Raw genomic sequence first — 23046 nt, 5'->3', positions numbered from 1 at the left:
GTGATACACGTCTGAATCTGGAGCACAGTCAAAGTTATACAGCTGTATTATTCAAGGGATAACCCACTTACAGGAGAGATTCAGGGCAGTCTCTGAGCATGAACAGGAACATATGTGGGATGTGTGTGAAACATTGTGGAGCGTGCAGGATGAACAAACAGCTAAATTAATTACACTCTCTTCAAACTTTGACTTAAAGGTTACGACCCCGAGCGCTGCGTTTACATCTCTATAAAAATACACTTTTATTCCCCCTCGTTTGTTTGGTCATCTGTCGGGAGATTTCTGAGAGTGACTATTTGTATTTTCAACTCAACACTACAAGCATCACATCTTTGAATCACTCCGAAACTCTCCAGACTTGTAAAAACCCGAGCAGCGTTTCTGTCTCTCGCTGAACCTCCTGCTTCATGTTTTCATCATTTCATCAGCAGCTTGAAAAACCAACAGAGACGATTCAGGTTTTAAACATAAACTTTACGTGTCCGATCGTTTAGGTAAGAGAGGCACATAAAAACACACACACACACACACGTACAATACGCCTGTCTGCAGATGAGTCATTGCATGTATTGTGTGCGATTGTGTATCTGTATATGGTGGGGTATATCCTCAGATTATTCACACACACACACACACACACACACACACACACAGGTTGTGCAGAACAATGGCTGGCTTTGACAGAGGCGGGCTGTCAGGAGGAGATGGGCTCCAACTATTGTCTGCTGTGTTTACTCACAGACTCACCTGGCACTGAGCTAATAACACCGACTCTATCTGTCAGTGCAGGGGACGGGGGTCTCAGCCCACACACACACACACACACACACACACACACACACACACAGTGGTTCATACAGATAGAGAGACAAACACAGTTGAAGTACAGTTTCAAACACACATTTAGGTGAATTAAAGAGCGATGCTCGGGACATTTTTTATTCTTTGTGTGTGTGTGTGTGTGTGTGTGAGTGTGTGTGTGTGTGTGTGTGTGTGAGAGTGTGTGTGTGTGTGTGTCCTGTCACACCTGGGTGTCCTGGTAGGGTCTAAGTAAAGGGGCGGGTTTATTGGGGTGGTGTTCTTTCAGGCTTTTACCACTGTGCAAACACACACACACACACACACACACACACACACACACACACACACACACACAGAGCACAGTTGATGGTTTTGATGGGATCAGTTGGAAGCCTCAGAGTGACCCTGCCCCAACCCCACCCTTGTTTGATCGACAAGGGTGAGAGAAGAGAGAGAGAGAGTGTGTGTGTGTGTGTGTGTGTTAAAGGTAACACTTTATTAAAGTGATAAAAAAAAATAAAAAAAGCTCCATTCGGCTCAAACTCTTTTCAGAAGGCGTAAACGTTGTCCGCTGTCATGAAGCCGTCGTTCGATCATATCGATTCTGTGACTGTCTGTGAATCCTCACTGTGTCATGGTGTTGTGGAAGTGGGAGCTCCTCACACACACACACACACACACACACAAACACACACACACACACACACACACAGCACCGTTCACCATCGTCAATGTGATCGTACTACGGCTTCATGACAGGACATGAAATAAATAGGACGCTGCTGTTGCCTTCAAAGACGTGTTAGAGGAAGTTTCCACAGCATCGAGCTGCTTCATGTCGTGCAGGAGGATCGCAGCAGGAGCTTTCCTTGATTTGATCGTTTTTCCAAATATTTACGAGAATTAAACAAGGATTTTTTTTGCATGTGATGACATAATGTGCCTTCAGATCCCGGACTGTGTTCTCATGTCGATCCGAGCAGCTGAGCCAGAGGCCTCACTCGTTTCACAACACCTAATGTCAGCGGTTCAAACTCATGTCAGACTTTGTGTAGTTCACATTCAGGTCTCAGGGCCTGAAAGCAGTCAGAAGCAGGCTCGACCTCCCCTGATAAGATTTTTTTTTTTTTGTGTTGTTTTTCGGCTCGGGGCTTGGCCGTCTGCCAGCTGATAACGGCGCGGGGCATACCTGCTGCATTAATGATTGGTCAGCTCTGCCTCCTGCCCTCACCTGCTTCTTTATTTTCAAGTCTTTATCATCAAGGCGCTGAGCAGAAACTCAATCGTATCAAGTGAAAGCACGACATCTATGCGTGGCGTTAACATGAAAATAAAGCAGAGGAGAGATGAAATTTCTCCCGTCATTATAAGAAACCGACATCGAATAAATCCCGTTCTGCACGGAGCTTTGAACATGCGTGACGACTGAAGCGAGTCGTCATTAACATGGGACAGTTCAGTGGACAGACAGTAATGGAGGGGAGGGTCTTTATCCAAGCAGGCATCTGTCACAGCGTGCTGCACACCACTGCTCACCTAACTACCTGCAAGTGGCTGCTGCAGGCTGTGACATAATGCATCGTGTGCAGCGCGCAGACCAGTCGCCACTGTTTGAACTCAAGCTGCACATATTCACAACTAAACAGGAAACATATCAAGTAGAGGTTGTTTTTTTTTTTAGTTCACCTTTTTCTGCATCAACGTTCAACGACTGTCATCAAAGAGCACAGGGGGGGGGGGGGGGGGGCTTATTGGTCAGCTCTGGCGTCTAACCTCCGTCACTTTAACTCGTCAGCAGACGTGCGGAGTCCGGCTGCAGCAACTACATGTACCAGCATGCATTGCAAGCAGATTCAGAGTCAGGGCTAAGTGACACAACCTCGAATCAATATTCAGGATTAATTGAACATTTGACCCTCGATTAAGGTTAATAAACGATCCTTTGGTTTTTGTGTTTTGACATGGTGTCTGCTGTAAATATGCTCAACTGTTAAAGATGGGATATTGTTTCTGATAAGTGAGCGATCATATCTGAGGAACTATTGTGTTTATTGACTATTTCAAACTGAAATCAAAGAATCACTTGAAATAAAAACCACACATTTGAGTTTTAAAGTAGAAATGAACTTCTATGAAACTGTAGAAAATAAAGAACTTGAATTTCTTGCAAACAGTTTTTTCCACAGTGTTTACACTTGACTTTGCGTTTGCCCCAATATATCAGTGAAGAAGGAAGGCAGCAGATAATATCGATGAATCCCACAGATAAATCAACATGTATGTGTATGTTGTACATGGTTGTTCACTGTCTCAGTGGTTTATATGAGCGGCACAGTGCGAGAGCAGCTTGTGTGACGGGGCTCGGGCAGTGACCTGGGGGTTGTCTGGGATGGATAAAAGGAAGTCCTGGTTAATGAGTAACCGTGGCAATGTGGCCTGGCGCTACAGGTGGGGTGGGTGGGTGGGGGTTGGCTGGGATTCACACTGATAAGAGGGGAAAGGCAGGGTGAGTTTTTTTTTTTTTGAGGGGGTGGGAGCGGCCGATAGGTGAGAGGGTGACGGAGGGGAATAACGTACGAGTAACAGCGAGTCTAAAATCATGTCGATGAACGTGAAGACGGGGAGGAGACAGACCGGAGGCAGCAGGAAGCTCTCCAGCAGTAAACACAAATAATTAGGACTTGATTTGACTGTGAGTGACGTCAGAGACACACAAGATATCAAGGTGATGAATTAATGAGAATCGTTCACCACATCTGTAAAGACAAACAGGATCTTTAGTGTCCAGTAGAAGCCGATGAAGGACAGCAGAAGTGTTAGCGTGGTGCATCAGTCAGGTCGTCATCAGAGTGGTTTCATGTGAGCAGAAAAAAGCAGACGTGGTGGTAACGGTTAAACGTCTCCGCTCTCATTGGTCCAAAACTGAATTCACATTTCAGTCGTTTAAACACAAGTAAAACATATTTAAGCATTTGATGCCGTTTGACCTCCAATAATGAATCAGCTGTAAACACCCCTAAAAGAACCGAGAACTTCGGCTCTTTATAGAGATTCACTGACGTCATGTCGGACGTCCTTTAGAGAGATTTGAAAAAAAAAAAAAAAAAAACCTCATTAAACATGATGAATAAATAAATCACATTTATCCTGACATGAGCTTCCACAATAACAACAATGTTTATGTTCTTTACTCAGCTGCCTGTAATGATGACGCTCCGTCATCGTCTGGTTCAGAGCGAGCTAAAGCTAGCGTTCCGATATTTAATGATAGTCACGGTATAGGAGAATCACGGCGGCCATGTTTGAATCTTTGGCACATGTGCAAACTTGGGAAGCAGCAGGATTAACAGCTGCTGCTTGATTGATCTCAAAGTGGGAAATTCCTCCCCCCTGCTCAGATCCGGTAAGTGATGTCACACTCACTGACCAATCAGAGCGCAGATCAGGAAGCATCAGTCTGCAGGTTTACGTTCACAGCGAGGGTCGAGCTGGAATGTGAAGGTGATACTGCACCTTTGGTTCAGAGAAGTTTAGAGAGCGATGATAAGACACCCCCCCCCCCCGAAACTGACCTAAAAGGTGTTGCCATGACAACCAATTCCACCTTTAACCCCAGTCCTTACGCTTCACTTCCTCATTCTGGACAGCAGGATGAAAGAGAGAGAGAGAGACTGACTTTAGAAATCCACTCCAACAGACAGAGACAAAACTGGATGTATTAACAGTGATACACACACACCTACACACACACACACTCACACGCACAGACACACACATGCACAGACACAAAGACCGACTGGATGTGAATAAAAAAAAATGCATTTCCCCTTTTCTTGCTTTTCTTCTTTTATTTTCCGTCTTCTTGAAAATGGCTCTTTAATGAATCTTTCACTCTTTGCAGGTTGCCGTGGTTTCATCGTTTCTATTTTCATCTAGAACTTTCTTTTAGAGATCCTGGCAGTTCAAAGCTAGCCTCAAACCTTGTTTGTCCATACTGCGGATTCTTAACCAGCTCTGCTCCTGCACTCTGTTTTTCTTGAGTCTTAGCTAAACAAAAGCGAGCTCTACGCACAACAATTGGCGAGGAAATCCCTCGCTTTCATGGTCAGGGTGTAAAGTTTGGGGTCGAAGCTTTAAGGGTTAAACTAATGAGGATATAAAAATACACCTCCTCCCCTTTGGCTCCCCCTCCTCACCCACACAGACCTGGTTCGACCGGACCTGGGGGTAATCAGTTACCTGCTCCATCTGACCTGCAATATCCACACAGCCTGCTAACACACACACACACACACACACACACACACTTGTACTATAACTGCTGCGACCTCAAACTGTCCACCTAACCTCCTCCTGATCATCACCCCACATGACACATTCCCAATAATGAAAGCTTTAAACTGTAAAGTGACGCCTTCTTTCTTTTGCTCCTTTTTTTTTTTTTTAATCATTTCGACGTTTTCTTTCTTCAGTTCTGTTTTACTGTTTTTATGTTTTCATGTCTGTAAATCACTGTGAATTTGCCTCGTGTCTGAACGGTGCTACATAGATTGCCTTGCCTTAAAGGAGCCTCAGTGTAAGAACGCATCATCAACAACAACAACAACAACAACAGGTTCCTTCAAGTTGTTTTATATTTGTTTACACAGTTTCGAGCCGCCTGCTCAGGAAAGGCGTCACGATAACGATGTTTATGAAGCGACTGAACAGATGAAGTCGGACGACAGGAATCCTCCGATACGTCTTCAAGCACATAAAAGAGTCCGCACTGTGGATCTTCCACGTTCGATGGAGAACAAAGTGAGTGCAACGAAGTCACCCTGAAGTCTTTTTGTCTAAACTCACTCTGAACATTTTCAAAGAATCCGACCTCACTCTCAACATGTCCGCCTTCAACAACCTGCGTCCACTTTACAGTCCACCTGTGTCGAGATGTGTCAGACACAGGAAACCTTTTTTTAACAATGATTCAAGTCATCAAGCTGTGACCCCGGCTCCATCGTCTGCTCTCCCTACCGTCCATCTCTGAGCTCTTCCTGACATCGAAGCGTTTGAATAAAACGACCCACTGAGGGCGGAGCTCTGTGCGGACCTTTTTCTGCAGTTTGTCCCACATGAGGATTTTCTTACACGTTAATAAAACACATCATGGGGGTTCCTTAGCTTGTGCAGCCAGCCTCTAGTGGACACCAGAGGAACTGCAGTATTCAGCACGTCCACAGTGGCCTCATTTTTCCACGGCAGAGGAAACGTGTTTCTCTATTTGGTGAGGACACATGATGAAAAGAGCCGGGCTCAGGTGTGTGTCGTTTGCATAAAAAGGGTTCACAGGAGACATTGAGCAACTGGGACTTGAAGGAGTGTTTTGTTGTGGTGAGGTGTGGTCCAGGTGAAGTGTGCGCTCTCTCACTTTGGACTGTAACGTTTTTTCATTTCAGCCTTTAGTGATGACAGCTTTTTTTTTTTTTTTTAAAGTGAGGACATTTGTCCTGGTCTAACTTTTCCTGATGAGCTGCTTAGATTTAGGTGAGTTACTTTTTACATTTAGAGAAGTTATGGTGAGACAGAAAGTAAGTCAGCCGGCGTGCTACCAAGTCAAACAGTCAGTTAGTTGGGTGGTGACTGGTTGCAGCACCCTGAGCGACTGTCACTCCACTTCCTTCTCCACATCCTTTAACTGCACAGACGACTGGCTTTCCTAAGATCCTGGAAGCTGTCTGTGTGTGTGTTTGTGTGTGTGTGTGTGTGTGTGGGCGTGCATGTGCGTATGTGTGTGACTCAGAGAGAGAGAGAGAGAGAAACACTGAGCGGGAACAGAGAGCCTGCAGGAGAACAAAAGATCGATAGTGAATGAATAATGAAGCCGAATGCAGAGCAGGCAGACGAGAGGCAGTTCAGAACAACAAGTACAAAACCCTGTGTGTGTGTGTGTGTGTGTGTGTGTGTAGATTTCTCTATTTGAATGTCTTAATATTGTAAAACTCAGACACTGATGTTCATTCAGCTGCGTTCAAAGTCGAGGGGAAATAAGACAAAGGTGACTCATTCTAATTTGACAGGAGAGTAACAATAATAAAGTTGACTAATCGATGCATCCTTTAGTTTACAACCTTCAGCTTTATTGAAAGGTTTCCACCAGCAGGACAAACCCTGAATCCTTCTCCCAGGATGTGTTGAATTAAACGGATTCATGATGTCAGATTATTGGAGAGTCAGAAAAGTTCGACGTGAAAACAACAGAACAGAGAGAGAAGCAGCAGCAGCTCCAGTTCTCGTTGTCTCTCTTCCACTCTTAAACGTCCCCGTCGTGTTTCTGTGAACTCACAGATACATGAACCCAAAGTGTCGACAGGTGGACTACCTGAAGGTATCAGGTGGAAGAGGACATCACCGATCAGCCCGAGTGTCACTTTGATATAATAACGTCACTTAAATCGACATTTTGAATTTGAATTGAATTTCCCTCGGGATCAATAAAGTATCGATCTATCTATCTATTTTCAGATCGCTAAAAATGACAGCAGAGCGGTGACACTGCTGGTTCAGTTTGAGTAACAAAGCTTCTGGACTGCCGTCGACTCTTTGTTCACTCAGACGCTGCTCCTGTCGGCCTCGCTGATGTCACAGCTTTTATGAGCCAAACAGCCATAAACAGCAGACTGCAACATGAGAGAGAAGCAGCAGCTGACGAGTTCTTCCATTGTTGGTTTAGATCGACTTCAGACCCTCCAGTCAACTTATCTGGAACTACAGTACCGACTTTATTTGTTTTTTTATTTTTTCACCGCAGGGGGCTTCCAGGTATTCCAAGTATTCAGGCCGACACGCACAGAAACGTGTTTGGATTCTGACCCTGCTAAAAAAAACTAACTCTGATAAGAGTGTTGTGCTTTCATTAAGAGGCACAACACCTCTGCACGGGACTTCGCTACCCAGAATGCAAAGTGTAAAAGTCATCTGTGGAGAAATGATCTTAAGCAGAACTACACTGTGTTATTAAAAAAAAAAAAAAACAGGAAGTGTTGTTGTCTGTGAGGCACAGGTGAGACCAGGCGCGGTGACTCATCACGATCCGTCCTGACGCACGACCACAGGGACACAAACACACCTTCACCAGGACGTCCAGGAGGGGGGGGAAAAAAACCTCCCTGTGAAGTAACTGTTCACGCTTCAGGAAGTTGATAAAAGAGAAAATGAAGAAGTAGATTTGGCGTTGAGTCAACAGGTGGAGGAACGTGTTACATGTGGTGTGACAGCTCAGAGCGGGTGATGACAGATTAATAAAGTGACTCATGTTGGATCCAAACTCGTGTTTCAGAGAAAATTATTAAAACACATTCATGTTTACACTTCCTGCACCTCGTAAAAACAAAGCCAGCGGCTCCTTTTATTTAAATAAACACGCCGTGTTGTGAGGACGGGACTCTCGACACCAGAACCGAACCATCTTTGAGATCTTTATTCGTTACGACGCCGTGAAGAAGAAGAAGCGACGCTCGCTCGCTCGCTCGCCACGGACAGGAGGCGTCTGTCTCTGAGGAAGCGAAGCGCGTCACCTTTTTATAACTTCGCCATAACTCGGCCTCAGTCGTTGTAAACAAATAAAACTGTCTGGGATGTGCCGGCTCCGTCTCCATGGTTACATGAGCCAATACATATGACACACTATGGTACGCCCGTCAAGAGTGTAAATAAACATCAACAGTCGCACTCTCCAAAACTTAAAGTGTGTGTATGTGTGTATGTGTGTGTGTGTGTGTGTGTGTGTGTGTGTGTGTGTGTGTGTGTGCGTGTTTTCAACTCTGACAAAAGCAAAAAGGAGCACTCTGCGTGATCTCCAGGTTTTTCTCAGTCCGTCTGTACTGAGAGGAGACTCCGCTCTCCGTCTCTCTTCTGCTCTTTAATGTCCTCTCTGTTGTCTCTGTTTCCAACCATCACGCGTCCTCCAGTCTGTCCTTGCATTGTGGCGCCCCCTGTTGACCGTCATCCTTCAAACAGGCTGCTTGTTATTATCAGAACGAAGGTTTGATCATTATCTGTCGTCTCCATGTGTTACAGACATGAAGATAAATAACAATATTTCATAAAGCAAAAAAAAAGACACAGAGCTCCAGCGTCTGATAAAAGTGTCCGTGTCGAGCTCTCCAGCAGGACAGATGTCCCCGGGGAAACGTGCGCTTTAGGCTCACCGTCATGATGATTTTCTTTGCTCCCATTAAAAACGAAATCGTTGTTTTAGTGGAGCACACGTCTTGAAAAGATCACTTGAAGCAGCAGAGTCAGTGTGAGAACGTGTGTAAACAACACCCACAACGAGGATGCATCCAGATGTTTCCAACATCAGCTTGTGATAGATCCATTGATCCTAACTGTCATCTGTTAGCCCAACATCTAAACTAAAACAGTGTTCACAAACTTCATCGTGCAAGACAATAACAACGACAGCTCCTCATAGTTTAGAGAAATATGATCAACAGAGAAGCACACAGATCGATGTGAGCGTGTTTCTTACCTCAACATGGAGCTGCACAAACAGCCTCGCCTGGCTCGTCACGTCAGCAGGTCAGAAGTGAAGGTTTAAAATGAGCTGAAAGAAAGAAAGACAGTTGTGTTTATTGTGAACTCTAAATGCAACATTGAGTGAAAGTAGGCGCATGCAGGACTTCAGGAGGTGCACAGTGGGTGATTTCCCTCAGCAGAATTTCAAAATAAAACACTTTAATTGATCATAATCATGTAGACAGTTAACAGTTGTTTTTGGGGAAGATTTTGTGGTTGAACGTGAGCAAATGGAAATGTTAAATTGTCTCCAGCAAGAGAGACTAAGTTTAAACCTTTAAACAAAAACATGTGTTGCTTTGTGGTGCTCAGAATTAAAGAAACTGGATATTCAAGAAGCACAACACTTTAAGTATAACACATGCACACAGACTCCTCAAATGATTGGTTATCTGCGTCAATGTAGTCATTCATATCTGGGCAACAAGTGTCTTATTAATTAGATAAATAAGGTGATAGAAGGCCACACCTCAGCTCATGTATCGTCTTAGTGGGTAAGAAGGTCTAAATATCCACAAAGTAAGGAGGCGGTCGGCTGCTCATTAGGTAAATATCAGACAGGTAGACATAAAATAGGAAAATGCTTTTCTTAATGGCAGACCTGAACTTTTGAGCCATCCTGTGTTGACGGCCTTAGTAAATTAGAAATAATAATAATAATAATAATAATAATAATAATAAATTAAAGTTTTGAAAAGGCTAATCGTTCAGTGTTTAAGTGTTGCCCCTCTTACCTTTCCTACTTGGAAAAATAACAAAATAACCGGGGTTAATTTGAACCGGAAGTAAGAAAAGAGGTCAGGTAAAAACCGAACACGACCCTGTTTACAGGATGCACTCTGGGATACTTATATTACATAATGACATTTTAAACACATGTTCTGTATCGACGTCAATTAAACTCTGGACGCGTTTAAAATAAATTAATAAGATTTAAGAAATCGGATTAATGTTCAAACAGCGCCGCGTGGAGTCTCCTTGCCTTATCATGAGTAAACTGCGCCCTCTTGTGGTCGCAACAGAGAACTGAATTAACTGTAACTCGCCTCTGCTACGTCACACAAAAAGCTTCCTTCCAATTGGTTGGCCGGCTGTGATCACGTGACCTCCTCTCTGTCCCGTCTGTGTGTTTTTAACAGCTGTAAATGAGCTTCTTCGTTGTTCTTCAGCGTGTTTAATAACAAAGAAACGACGCTAAATGTAATAAATAGTGTTGAACGGTGATTTATGCGGGATATAAATAACCTCGGTGTTTGTTTACAGGTGAGTCGGGTGTTTCTTCTTCTGTTGTTTTTGTTGTTTTGCTCCGTCAGCGACTCTTTATCAACACAAAGCTCTGCAAGTAAGAGTATTAAAATGAATAATGGTTCTGTCCTCCTAACTAACTTCTAACTAAGATTCTAACTCTTTTATTTTTTACATTATATTCTGTTTTGCTGTGTATATTAATGTGTATTACTAAATTGAGTGTTTATAGTTATTGCATGGCTTTGAGGAACAGTTATAACATTTCACTGCGCATCTCTGAGCATTTGACAAATAACCATCCTGAATCGTGTGAAACAGGAAAGATAGCAGCCAGAAATGAGTTTGTTGTCCTCTTTGTTACACACCAAATGTTGATATTGTTAACTTCCTTCCTTTTTCTCTCTCATCTTGTTGGGTTAGTTTAAGAATTGAGTAATCTTTCATGACTTACTCAATTCTTGACTTGTTGAAACAAAACTCTTGTTTGTTCCTCTTCAGTAGTTTCTCCTCACAGGTAGACAAACCCTCTTTGAACACTCTTTGAATACTATACCACTGCAACTATCCTGTTAATATAAGTTATAATCACCTGGCATGTCCAGAAAAAACCCCCATCTTTTTTCAAGATATAATAATAATAATAATTTACACTTTATTAATCCCACAAGGGGAAATTCAGTTTTTACACTCTGTCTAACACACACATAGGCCGAGATACACACTCATGCACAAACAGGGTTCTAGTGACATGCATTAATGGAGAGGTCTCAGAGTGAGGGGGCTGCCCACAGCGAGCGCTCCAGAGCAGTTTTGGGGTTCGGTGCCTTGCTCAGGGGCACCTCGGCAGTGCTCAGGAAATGGACTGGCACCTCTCCAGCTACCAGACCAGTTTCCGGACTTGGTCCGTGCCGGGACTTGAACCGGCGACCCTCCGGTTCCCAACCCAAGTCCCTACAGACTGAGCTACTGCCGCCCCATAACCAGCAAAAAAAAGACTGGTCTACTTGTGATGTGGGAAATTCTCTTGGTCGACAAATTGAAGCCTGGGCTGAAATAAAATATATTTTTATGGACATGTCAGGTGAATATTTTTTTAAAGATACATTTGAGGCCACCTTTGGCTTCATCCAGGAGTTCATCTGGAGAGAGAGAGAGAGAGAGAGAGAGAGAGAGAGGAAATATGGAGAAGAGAGAGCGGGGAGTGATGTGGAAACAGGCCGAGATCGGATTTGAACCCGAGGCGCTGCGATGAGGACTGTGGCTTGACTTCACATCACACATATACACTTTGAAAGATGTGAGTAGTTAAACACGTCAGGCTTCTTTTACAGAGCGCGTGTGTGAGTCAGACGTTTGAAGTCTGAACGGTGCAGAAACAAGAGCTCTCAGCTGAGGACAAAGACGGTTTGTCCATCTGTGATGAGGAGCCGCAAATCTTATTAGAGAAGCAGAGAGAAGGATACAAGACCATCTTTGTGTCATGAGTGTTTTCAGTCAAGCTGTTTCACTTCAGGTGTATCTGAAGGTCTTTCAGTCTGACTCTCAGGACGGCGCCCTGTGGGGGGGTTTCTTCTCTCTCGTCACATGAGCTCCTTTAGCAACGATTTCACTTTTGATTCCAGTCACTCTCACTAAACTCAGTGTGTTCTCGTTGTTCCTTCGTGTGTGTGACTTTTCCTCCTGTGTGAAACACTGAAGCAGCCGTGAGGGAGTCACGTGTTTATGTGGCGGACACCACGACTCCTTGTGACTCCGTGTGAGATCTGACGAGCTTCACTGACTCAGACTGATACTGTCAGCGTTTCAGAGCCCACACTTCCTCTCTTCCCTCTTTCACTAATCAAATCTCAGAAATCACGAGACCTCAGGATCCGGTGCGTGTCGATGTCCGACCCTCTGCAGAGGCGTCAGCAGCTGGAGCTGTGTGTGTGTCTTTGTGTGGTGATCTGTGCAGCTTTATTCTGTGTGTGTGTGTGTGTGAAAACATCCAGCACCTTCTCTTTGTTGGCTCTCTAAAGGTGTGTGTGTGTGTGTGTGTGTGTGTGGACAATGCCTTTTGAAAATGGTGTGTTGTTTCAGGATTTCTTTGAGTCCAGTGAAAGTTGTTTTGTCTTTTTCAAGAGAGAAACTTGATTATTTATTTATTTATTTTTTAAACTCCTCTTCAGATGTTTCTTTAAATGGCGACTCGGCTGGTTGATGGTGAGTGAACAGTTTGTCTTCTCCTCCTCTTTGCTCGCAGAGCGTCATCTAAACGCAGCTCACACCGCCGCTGGCATCTTTGGAAATGAAGACGGACATCCCGTACAACCAGGTACGTTTCTGTTTCCCCGTGTTTGTGCTGAGTCATCGTCTTTGAGAAACACGGAGGCCACAGATGTTCAGACTGAACGTCTTTGTCTTCATGATGTGACGCGACTTCAGCTCGCACTCACATCCTCATTTTCAAACGTTTCTGTTCTTATCACTTTTGGTTTGAGTGTCTGTGAACTCTTGACTTGGACAGTAAACCTGCACCAGTTGAGGAAATATGTTTGATCCCATTTTTCAATACTGCCATAAATAAGATAAGATATAACTTTATTGATCCCCAATGGGAACAATTCAGGCGTTGCAGCAGCACAGAATCAAAATAAGCTAAATAAACAGTAAACAGTAAACAACAGCATCGGCTCTCTGCTGCTCTGAAAGATTTATACTATTCCTCTGTTTGCAAAATAAACTTCGACTGTCCTCCGCTTACCTGGCACTCAAAAAAAAAAAAAAATAAATAAATAAAGTGTAGTCGTAGCGAGCTGTCGCTTCACCTGTGAGCGTGAACGTGCTGGACTACATTTAAAGGTTATCTCATCATATTGTTTCACACATTCATGGACGTTTTCACTGAGCAGCTCCAGAACTGTGGTGGAGATCAGACTGGATCCTCCTCGAGGAAAGCCGGTCCTGATATCGACTCAAACGTGTGGATCCTTAAAGGCCTCACTGTGTGACTCTACTTTCATCCACAGCTGCAGGACGTGGAGAGGAGCAGACGAGCGTCGAACAGGAAGGCCGAGTTGGTACGTCACAGACGCAGAAGAAGACGCTCACGTTTTGCTTTGATCACGACTGAATCGTCTCTGTTGTTGTACGTTTTCCTTCCAGTACTCCAGGTGTGCGATAGCTCTGGCTTCTGTGGCCACCGTGCTGCTGGCCTCCTCGGCTCTCTACCACCTCCTCACCCCGAGGTTGTCCTCCCCTCATCCTGCGCCGAGCGGCGGCCTCCGTCTGTCCCAGAGAGAGTCCTGCTCCGACCCCTGCAGGTGAGAAACGCCCACGCACGTCTCTCTCTTCTATCCAGCTTCCAAACCAGCAGAATCCTCAGGAGCCATTTTTCTCCTCCTTCCTCCTGTCAGGATCGTTCTGGTGGAGAGCATCCCCGAGGGTCTGGACTTCAACTCCAGCACCGCTCACCCCTCCATCTTCCAGACCTGGAGCGACCTGATGGCCGAGGCTCGCAGCAGCCTCGACATCGCCTCCTTCTATTGGACGCTCACCAACAAAGACACGGGCACTCAGGAGCCGACAGCCTATCAGGTGAGGAGATGACTCTGATGGATGAAGTGGATCAAGTGTGTTTTTTTTTTTTTTTTCCTTCTTAAATGAAATCCTGCTCGTGCCGTGTTGACAGGGTGAGACCGTCCTGAAGAAACTCAGCGAGCTTTCAGGGAAGATTTCAGTTCGTATCGCCGTCAACACACCGCAGCAGAGCCAACCACAGGACGACCTCCGACTGCTCAACCACTCAGGCGAGCTCGCGTTGTTTTAGTAGTCACTTTGTGTTTCCTGATGATGATGATGATGGTGATGATGATGATCACGTGATCCTCGTGAGTCATCACGTGATGCATGTTCGTGTTTCAGGAGCCAACATACGGACCGTCAACATGAAGAAACTCACCTCCGGCGTCCTTCACACCAAGTTCTGGGTTGTGGACAAGAAACACATTTACATCGGCAGCGCCAACATGGACTGGAGGTCCCTCACACAGGTATACACACACACACACACACACACACACACACACACACACACACTGGCTCATTTAACACGTCGAAGCTTTCCAAACGTGTTTGACACTCGTCCGCTGCGCCGCAGGTGAAGGAGCTGGGCGTGGTCGTCTACAACTGCAGCTGCCTGGCCGCCGACCTCGGGAAGATCTTTGAGGCGTATTGGTTTCTGGGTGACAGTCAGTCGATCCCGTCGCCGTGGCCCGACAGCTTCTCCACTCTTTACAACAAGGACACGCCCCTTCAGCTGCCGCTCAATGACACGCCATCCAGCGTCTACCTGTCGGTGAGAAACACGCAGACTGAAGTCTGTGTTTTTAAAGAGCAGCTTTTTGTGATGCAGTCGAGCTGAAAATGTTTTTTGTTTTTTTTTCTCCGTCAGAGTTCTCCTCCGTCGTTCTGTGCAGCCGGCAGGACTCCAGACCTCCAGTCGATCGTCAGCGTGATGGAGGACGCCGAGAGCTTCATCTACATCGCCGTCATGAACTACCTGCCCACCATGGAGTTCTCTCATCCCAAAAGGTGATGATTCTGACTTCAGGGGTTTTTCAAAATGTCAGGTCGCTTCTGAAAACCGATTCTGAGCCTTTTATTGGAGGGTCTGTGATTGACGAGCTGCGTGTGGCGCCCTCTGCAGGTACTGGGCAAACATCGACACTCAGCTGAGGAGAGCGGCGTACGAGAGGCGGGTCAGAGTGCGTCTGCTGATCAGCTGCTGGGCCAGCACGCAGCCCGTCATGTTCCCCTTCCTCAAATCTCTCGCCTCGGTTTACGACCCCAAGAGCAAGCTGGACGTCCAGGTGGTGAGTAGGACGTCCGTGTGGGACGCAGACGGCGCCGCCGCGGTCAAACAACACGCTGCTGACTCGTTGTTTCCCCTTTTACGCAGAGACTGTTTGTGGTGCCCGCCAGCCCCGAGCAGAAGAAGATCCCCTTCGCCCGAGTGAACCACAACAAGTACATGGTGACCGACAAGATAGCTTACATAGGTGAGGCTTCACACACACACACACACACACACACACACACACACACACACCTAAAAGTGAGACATACATGGGAAAAAGTAAGCTGATGAGTTTTCTGTCTTCAGGTACGTCTAACTGGTCAGGTGACTACTTTGTGAGCACGGCTGGATCTGCGTTGGTCGTGAACCAGACGGCGTCGGAGTCCCAGGAGACAACCGTCCAATCACAGCTGAAGGCCGTGTTTGACAGAGACTGGGACTCCGACTACAGCACTCCTCTCACCCAGAACTCAGACCTCAGAGACTTGTGTTAGTTTGTGCTTTAATCATTGTGGGAGTTAAAAAGTGTTCACTCAGTTAACCAGCTTTGATTTCTTTTTGAGCAAAGTGCCAAGTTAAACTAGAAGTGCCGATAATACACCGTCAAAGGCGGCTCAACTGGAGCTTTAGTACCATCTGCTGAAAGGGGTCAGCAGTCAGAACATGCTGCCACATTTATCTGTCCTCTCTTCTGCACACATGATTCACTAGAATCATTTTTAATCAGGTTGATTTGTCCTTTAGCGTCAGGAGCAGTAGGGGGCGCTGTTCTGCGACCTCTCCACTCATCACTTTTCTGTTTTTCTCAGCTCATCTCAGGGAGCAGAGTTTGAGTGTTTTTTTTTTAATCGTCCCACTTCAGTTTGCTGGAATAATAAACACTCTCACAGGTGAGCTGTTCAAGAGATGCAGAAAGTTCTGCTCAGAGATTTATAGATTTGATTTGAAATTCTGCGGTGCACGCGGGGGAGTGAAAGGATGAACTCGTTTAATTTCCACTGTGTGGAGTGATTCATTTGCAGAGTGGGCTTTGGAGCAGAAATGCTGTTCTTGTCATTACCTCTTTCCTCTTTCTAAATAAACGATCTGAATCCATCCAGTCTGCTCAGAGGTCTTCTTTCAAAGAGCCCGCTCAGGAACACAACAATGTTGTGATTGAATGTATACTCATCTGTTGTTGTTATATAAATCTGCTCTGAACACAACAGACCTGAACAATAGACATTTAATGAATGTAAATGTGTGACAGGGCTCTCCTGAACACCATGCACTCTAAAACCTTTTTATGAAAACTCCTTAAACAAATCTTTAATTCACATGTTGAAACTCCTCTAATTAACCAACCCGACCATTTAATCAGCTTCCTCTCTGCCAGATATAAATCCTGCAGAATAAATACAAAAACACACTTTATTTCAGGGGCTTTAAACCTCTTAAAGCTCCTTAAGTTGACTAATAACAGCTGCGTCTCAAGCTGAACTGTGCAGCAGGTGTTTACTGGAGAGAAGACTTCCTCTGTTGAACAGGACCGAGGCGGTTTCTAAAAATGTAATAAGCTCAATGCTCTCACTGTTCACTGTTGTGTTCCTGCAGAAGTTTTAGTTGAAAGAAAGACAAACCGAGTCTTTGATTTTAATCGCACAAAATGTGTTGCTATAGTTGTCTTCCTCTGTTTCTTCTCGCACTTAATTATGCTGATGATGGAGTTATAGGAATAGCAGAGCAGCTGCTCTCTTCTGAGGCCTCCTGCTGGGGGGGTATTGTTCTGCGCGGTCATGTTCCCACACTACACAAAAAGACCTGCTGCGCCTTTTCTGTCTCCATACATTCCTATAAGCGTCCATCTGCGCACAGCGCGCGGAGGAGGAGGAGGAGGAGGAGGAGGAGGAGCGTTAACGGTCTCAGGACCTGTCTGCAGGGCGGACATGGCGGCAGCACTGTAGACTTGTGTATCACTGCTGCCTGTTTTGTAGGCCTGTGTTTAGAGGATGTTAGATGCAGCCTTGAGTCGTGGACGAGCTTGGAGTTCTTCACGCGCGTAAAGTGGAGACTTTGAAGAAGAGTCTGCAAAGTTTCCAGCTCCAAACCAGAGCGGCTGTCTCAGAGGACTGAAGGTATGTGGACAGAGGAGACTCGATCTCTATTCCTAAACTCCATTTAATTTAATATCGTCACATGAATGTTAAACAGTTCTCCCAGTCTCCTCGTTTATCGTGTTAACTGTGGATGAATAAATCCCTCAGTCCGCACAGACAGGGCGTGTTACTTACAGATGACCTTATATGTGCAACAGGCTATAATTAGAATACAACGGTGCATGCTGTGTGCGTGTATAAATAGGCTCATGTGCTGTGACTGAAGGCCAAAGTGTCTTATTCCTGCATGTCAGAAAGTAGACTGTGAGACTCTTCTGTTGTTATGGATGAATTGTTGCTTCTCTCAGACTGCTGTCTCTGCGCTTTCAGAGCCTCCGCCCGGATTACAGCCCGCTGACGTCCCGCTGCTCTCTCTCTCTCTCTCTCTCTCTCTCTCTCTCTCTCTCTCTCTCTCTCTCTCTCTCTCTCTCTCTCCGGCCTGTTTGAGGTAAATCCGTTTTACTCACACACTCTTAACTTTATTGTCTATTGGCAGAATATATATTTATGTTAAAGTTTATCTTGAAGGTTTTAAAATGAGTAGTTTCAGTTTCAGTTTGACATTCTGTGCAGGATTTATTATCCTGCATTACAAAACTTGATCTTTGGTGACCTAATCTATGTTTGCTGTCAGAGCTAATACATTTTGAAATGTCAAAATCTGATCTAGGAATCAACCTCAGTGTATCTTTATTCTGTTAAACATCCCCAAAAAAAAACACTTGAAAAGAGGAGCTTTAACCAGCAGCTACTTTCTGTTCAAAGTTTTAAAAAAACGAAGCTTTTCGTGCACTTGTTCAGACCTTTAAGCTCATTTTCGCTGTAGATTTCTCAACTTCCCCTCGTCCCTCCTCTGGGATGGTGTGGGTGTCGTGTTGCAGTAGCAGATTTCTGACACTTGTGTGCAGTGCTGCTGCAGGTTTGAGCTGTGAGGTGACTGTGAATGTCAGCTCTCTGACTGTCTCACTCTTTCACAGGGAAATAACATCCAGTGGATTAAAGGCGATTTCTAGATTAAACACCACTCGCTGCAGGAGAGCTTCAGGTTTTCTCTAAACACACAGAGTCTGTGGATTCAAAAAAAAAAAAAAAAATCAACTCATGTCAGAAGTCTGAGTCCAGCTGTCGTCCACTTGTCGTGTGTTTATGGGTGTGTCTGTGAGAAAACCAAACACACCCAGTCTCTGCTGACTGCAGACGGGTGGAGACGTGCTGTTTGACAAAAACACACCAGCTGACCAAGAGAGAGCACAGAGTACAAGTTTAGCAAATGTTACCATGAGGAGCCTTTAAAACTAACACACACACACACACACACACACACACACACACACGTAATACAAGTTATATCTAACATGTCACCTCTCAGTGTGTAAACTATTTAGAGTCGTCAGGAGCCGAGGAATGCAGCCCAACCCATGAGGTTATTTCTGTCTCCCCTTTAAACCATGTAGCTCCCACTCACCCAATCACCAGCAGTGTGTGTGTGTGTGTGTGTGTGTGTGTGTGTGTGTGTGTGTGTGTGTGTGTGTGTGTGTGTGTGTGTGTGTTGCACTTTAATTACCACGGTGTCTTCTCTGTAGACAGATGTGGTGACGAGGGTGCAGACACTAAGCGTTGGAGCTCCGTTTCACTCGGCTGGTTCTTGAATACCTGTCTGGTTTACGGCGCTCCACACAGTCACATCTGGCCAGATGTTTTGTGATGCAGATGGATGATTGATGACAATGTGTGTTATAATTTTATATCTGTCACTAATAAGAACACGTACCATCGCGCAGGCTGAAGATGGTCCTTCAGCTGAAGTCTGTGATTGACAGCTCATTATATGATAGAAACACATCCTGGTCCTGCAGGCGTCACAGGTTCATTAGAAAGAGAGGAAGTCCTTAATTAAAGGTGAACAACCTCCAAACTGTTCATGTTCATGATGAGAAAGATTTATGTTTGTCTAAAAAAAGTGGATCAGGAACTCAACAATGTCATGTGACAGGAAGTGCATAAAAACGTATTTTTTCTAATGACGCGTCTACTCGCGCATCATTCATATTAAAAGTATATAAATAATGTTTATGAGTGGAAAATGACAGTTGAGCACTTTGGCTGGTGGGCTTAAGGTCAAGAGCTTCTCAAATTCCACATCAGGTCGGGCGGCGTCGGATAGCAGCTGAGGGTTCGAATCCGACCTCGGGCCTTCCTATCTCTCTCCTCCCAACATATCCAGTCTCTCTTCAGCTTCACGTCATCTATAGATCATTTCTTCTTCTGTAACAGTTCTTCATACTGACCTGTCAAATGTTGACAGACAGTCAATAATATTTTTTAAAAAAAGTCTGAGAAATATTAATCACCAGTATGCCAATATGAAGTTTAACCTCACGAGGAGAGAGGTCACGCAAAATAACGCTGAGAATATAAACTGCAGATTTAAATGTCTGATTTATTGAGTGTTTATAGGGAGGAGGATGAAGGACTACAACACTTCTCGCCTGAGCTAATTAGTCATGCTGCTCTGTTACAACCTCCCAAACAAGGATATAATGAAACCGAGGCTCCGAACAAACGGAGACTGACGCCACACAAATGAAAGCGTTTAACCCCCGAGCTTTATTGAACGAAAATTAATTAACCTGAACGCAGAGAAGGGGCCACGCGTAACATCGTCTCTGAAGGGTTTTTAAAAACACACCCAACAACAAACAAACACACCAGAGACAAAACAGAGGCAGCGATGTGGAGACAGGTCCAAGTGTGTATTAACGACACAAAGGCCTCCGCTATAGTTTAATAAAGCCTTTATAAGAGGGGATACTGAAGTCATTGTCCGCTTTAAATATTAAAGTGTGAGGATTTAAAACACATCATGTCATCATGTTTGTTTGGAGCTGATCGAGTTCAGACAGAGGTTATAAAAGTTCAGCGTGAGATAAGAGAGGTCAGAAAGCCTCCATTGTTTCTACCTGTGAATATGAGCTATATTATGATTTCATTAAACCTCTCTCTCTCTCTCTCTCTCTCTCTCTCTCTCTCTCTCTCTCTCTCTCTCTCTCTCTCTCTTTAACAGGACTGAGGGACGACACGGCCTCCGAGAGAAGAACTGGATCTGAACACGATTAACTTACACAGTATCTGTTTTGTACCGGTCACCAAACTCCTGTAAAGTTCAAGAGAGAAATTAAAGACAAACCAAACAAACGGTGTTGTGTGTTGTGTGTTGTGTGTTGTGTATCACTCCTGGCTGAGCTGCTCTGACGACGTGTCTTAAATTCAATCATCTCCTCGCGGCTCTGAAGCCCGTCAGCACCAAGTGTCCCCGAGTCCCCCGCGGTGAATCACTCCAGCTTTTTACTCTCAGACAAAATACTTTTCTGAAGCTCCAAAGAGGATTGCCAAAAGTTGCCTCTCTAAGAACACCTCTTTGGAAACTCTGATTTGAATCCTAAATGGAGATTGTTGCAGCCCCGCAGAGAGTGAATAATCTGCTCAGAGGAAGAGAAGAGTCCGATTTAGTGTCTAGACTCTAAAATGAATTAAAGGGACTCATTTAATGTGTTGACTTTTACATTGAGTGTCAGCGAACAGGGAATACTTCTTCTAAATGTTTGTGTTTGTTTAGTCACTGAATGTGATCAACTGGGAGGAAAGCATTTGACTTCATTCATGATTGTACTCATCTCTGTGTTTCTGCTCCACGTGTTGGCGTTTTCTCACATCAACAGCTTTCCTCGGGATGACGACGAGTCATGGCTCAAAACAAGAACCTTCATTATTCACACTTCCCCTCCGTCTGGACGGTGGGAAAGTGGAGGAGTGACGCTTCCGACATTTTAAATCGTAAAGATCTGAGCTGTGAGTGGGAGAGAAAAAAAAGACCCGTGTGATCCTTCTGAGTCACTTTATGTTAAACCCACAGGATACTCAGGGCCGTGTGTGCGTGTGTGTGTGTGTGTGTGTGTGTGTGTTCATGACTCAGCTCTGATCCCCTCTGCACTTTGTCAGGATTAAGTGCAGCATGTTGCAGACAAACATCGCTCTAATGAGAGCAGAAAACTACATTTATCACTCGGGGACCTGATTAAACTTCACACCTTCCCTCCGTGTGTGTGTCTGCGCCGTACAAATCACATCGTGCACTAAAATTAGATGCAAGCCTTTTTCTTTTCTTTTTTCCTTAAATAAGGTAACTACGTCTTGTGGATCTGCTGGTGGCACAGTGGTTGTGGAGGCTGTGGTCCTCAACGCGGTAGATGAACTTGAGCATCAGACGTGTGATGGCGTGCACATCCGCTCACACAGGGAACTCATGACCTCCAGCTTCACCAACTCCTGAGTTTATTATTACAATCCAGCAGCAACTTTAAAAAAAAAAAAATCCTCTCCAGCGGCAGACGTGAAGAGAGCTGAGTGCCGCTCTCTGATTAGCAGAGGGGAGAGAGTGACGTTTATAAGAAGTGAGCGAGGATGGAGACAGGGAGGGAAAGAGTCGAGCAGAAAGGTTCTGCATTAAGAGCTAAAAGAGAATCAGACATGTCCCACGACCTTGAAAATGTGCACTGTCTTTGAACATATTGTGAAATGTATCAAACAAACCTGAAGCAAAATTCATCTAATGATTAAATATGTGGATCAACCTCTGATGCAATCACATGAAACGAGGAACACAGTCAGTAATCATTAGATTTGAATCGTTCTTTAAACTGAATCCAGCTGCTGCAAATATTCACTGCTGCACCAAAAGTTCATGATCCAACGACCCCGAACATTTCCCCTCTTAGCTCATTTTTTAATCAAAACAATCTTAAAGGTGGAGTCCATAGAAATGTTCGATGCAGCTTGTAATCACAACATTCAAATCGGGCCCCTCCTCCCGGGCTCACAGCCAATCAGCTCGTACCTACAGCCTGTCGAAGGTTCACCCACAGTGGGAAACATGATTTATGGCGTTTCACGACACTAATATATCTGTCCAATCTCTGAACTTTATCGACCCACAAACTCACCTGTGTGCTTTTCTCATTGGCTGGTGGAAACACGCCCGCTCCCCGCCCAGAAATGTACAGAGTCAACCAAAACCAATCAAAGCATGAACGTCCAATCAGAGGAGTGCCGACACAGTCACCAGCACACATGTATGGAGGCCCATAAGTGACAACTGAGCAGCACACTTTCCTATGAGACTCGACCTTTAACCCTTTAGTGACCAGCTGTTTTTAAAAATAACCGAGGCCCTTTTTTTCAGATTGAATGAGGCGAACATAAAGAATAACACCAGCCTTATTTTCAGTTATATCACTCGGAGATAACGACGTGTTGCTCCACTCGTTGTGTCTGACTGGTATCCAGCGTCCAGCCCCTCTAAGCCCAGTAACAAGGCCGCACCGGGCAACAGCTAAAGCCTCCAGCAGCAGAAACAATGGAGGGGAGCTTTACAACTGCTGACTGTCCACTAGTGCTAATGCATCC

The 23046-nt window shown here is 45.0% G+C and overlaps 1 protein-coding gene and 1 long non-coding RNA gene across 3 annotated transcripts; both read left to right on the top strand.

Moving 5' to 3' along the window:
• Positions 1-10462: 10462 nt before the first annotated feature.
• pld3 (phospholipase D family member 3) lies at positions 10463-16543 on the top strand. 2 transcript variants are annotated; one of them, XM_079353660.1, is made up of 12 exons: positions 10463-10626; positions 12854-12925; positions 13620-13670; positions 13756-13913; positions 14007-14187; positions 14282-14399; positions 14515-14642; positions 14750-14947; positions 15044-15183; positions 15299-15464; positions 15551-15650; positions 15755-16543. In XM_079353660.1, exons 2-12 carry the CDS (start codon positions 12899-12901, stop codon positions 15940-15942), a joined length of 1455 nt encoding a protein of 484 aa, XP_079209786.1. In that variant the 5' UTR covers positions 10463-10626; positions 12854-12898; the 3' UTR covers positions 15943-16543. The 2 variants fall into 2 exon arrangements, with proteins under 2 accessions (XP_079209786.1, XP_079209787.1); XM_079353661.1 differs by lacking the exon at positions 10463-10626 and adding an exon at positions 12297-12629.
• A 746-nt stretch (positions 16544-17289) lies between these two features.
• On the top strand, positions 17290-20775 carry LOC306830584. The gene is made up of 3 exons (XR_013779989.1): positions 17290-17562; positions 17914-18031; positions 20648-20775. It is a non-coding gene; the product is annotated as an uncharacterized lncRNA (long non-coding RNA).
• Positions 20776-23046: the final 2271 nt, after the last annotated feature.

The sequence above is a fragment of the Symphodus melops genome (genome assembly GCF_947650265.1).
Source record: "Symphodus melops genome assembly, chromosome: 10".
Lineage (NCBI taxonomy): Eukaryota > Metazoa > Chordata > Actinopteri > Labriformes > Labridae > Symphodus > Symphodus melops.
This window is presented reverse-complemented; position numbering and strand designations above follow the sequence as displayed.

Excerpts from the sequence above, each read along its gene's own strand:
- pld3 (XM_079353660.1), top strand. The coding sequence starts at position 12,899 with ATGAAGACGGACATCCCGTACAACCAG. Across the intron at positions 13,671-13,755 it reads CGAACAGGAAGGCCGAGTTG|TACTCCAGGTGTGCGATAGC; the intron begins GTACGTCACAGA and ends TTTTCCTTCCAG. Across the intron at positions 14,188-14,281 it reads AGGAGCCGACAGCCTATCAG|GGTGAGACCGTCCTGAAGAA; the intron begins GTGAGGAGATGA and ends CCGTGTTGACAG.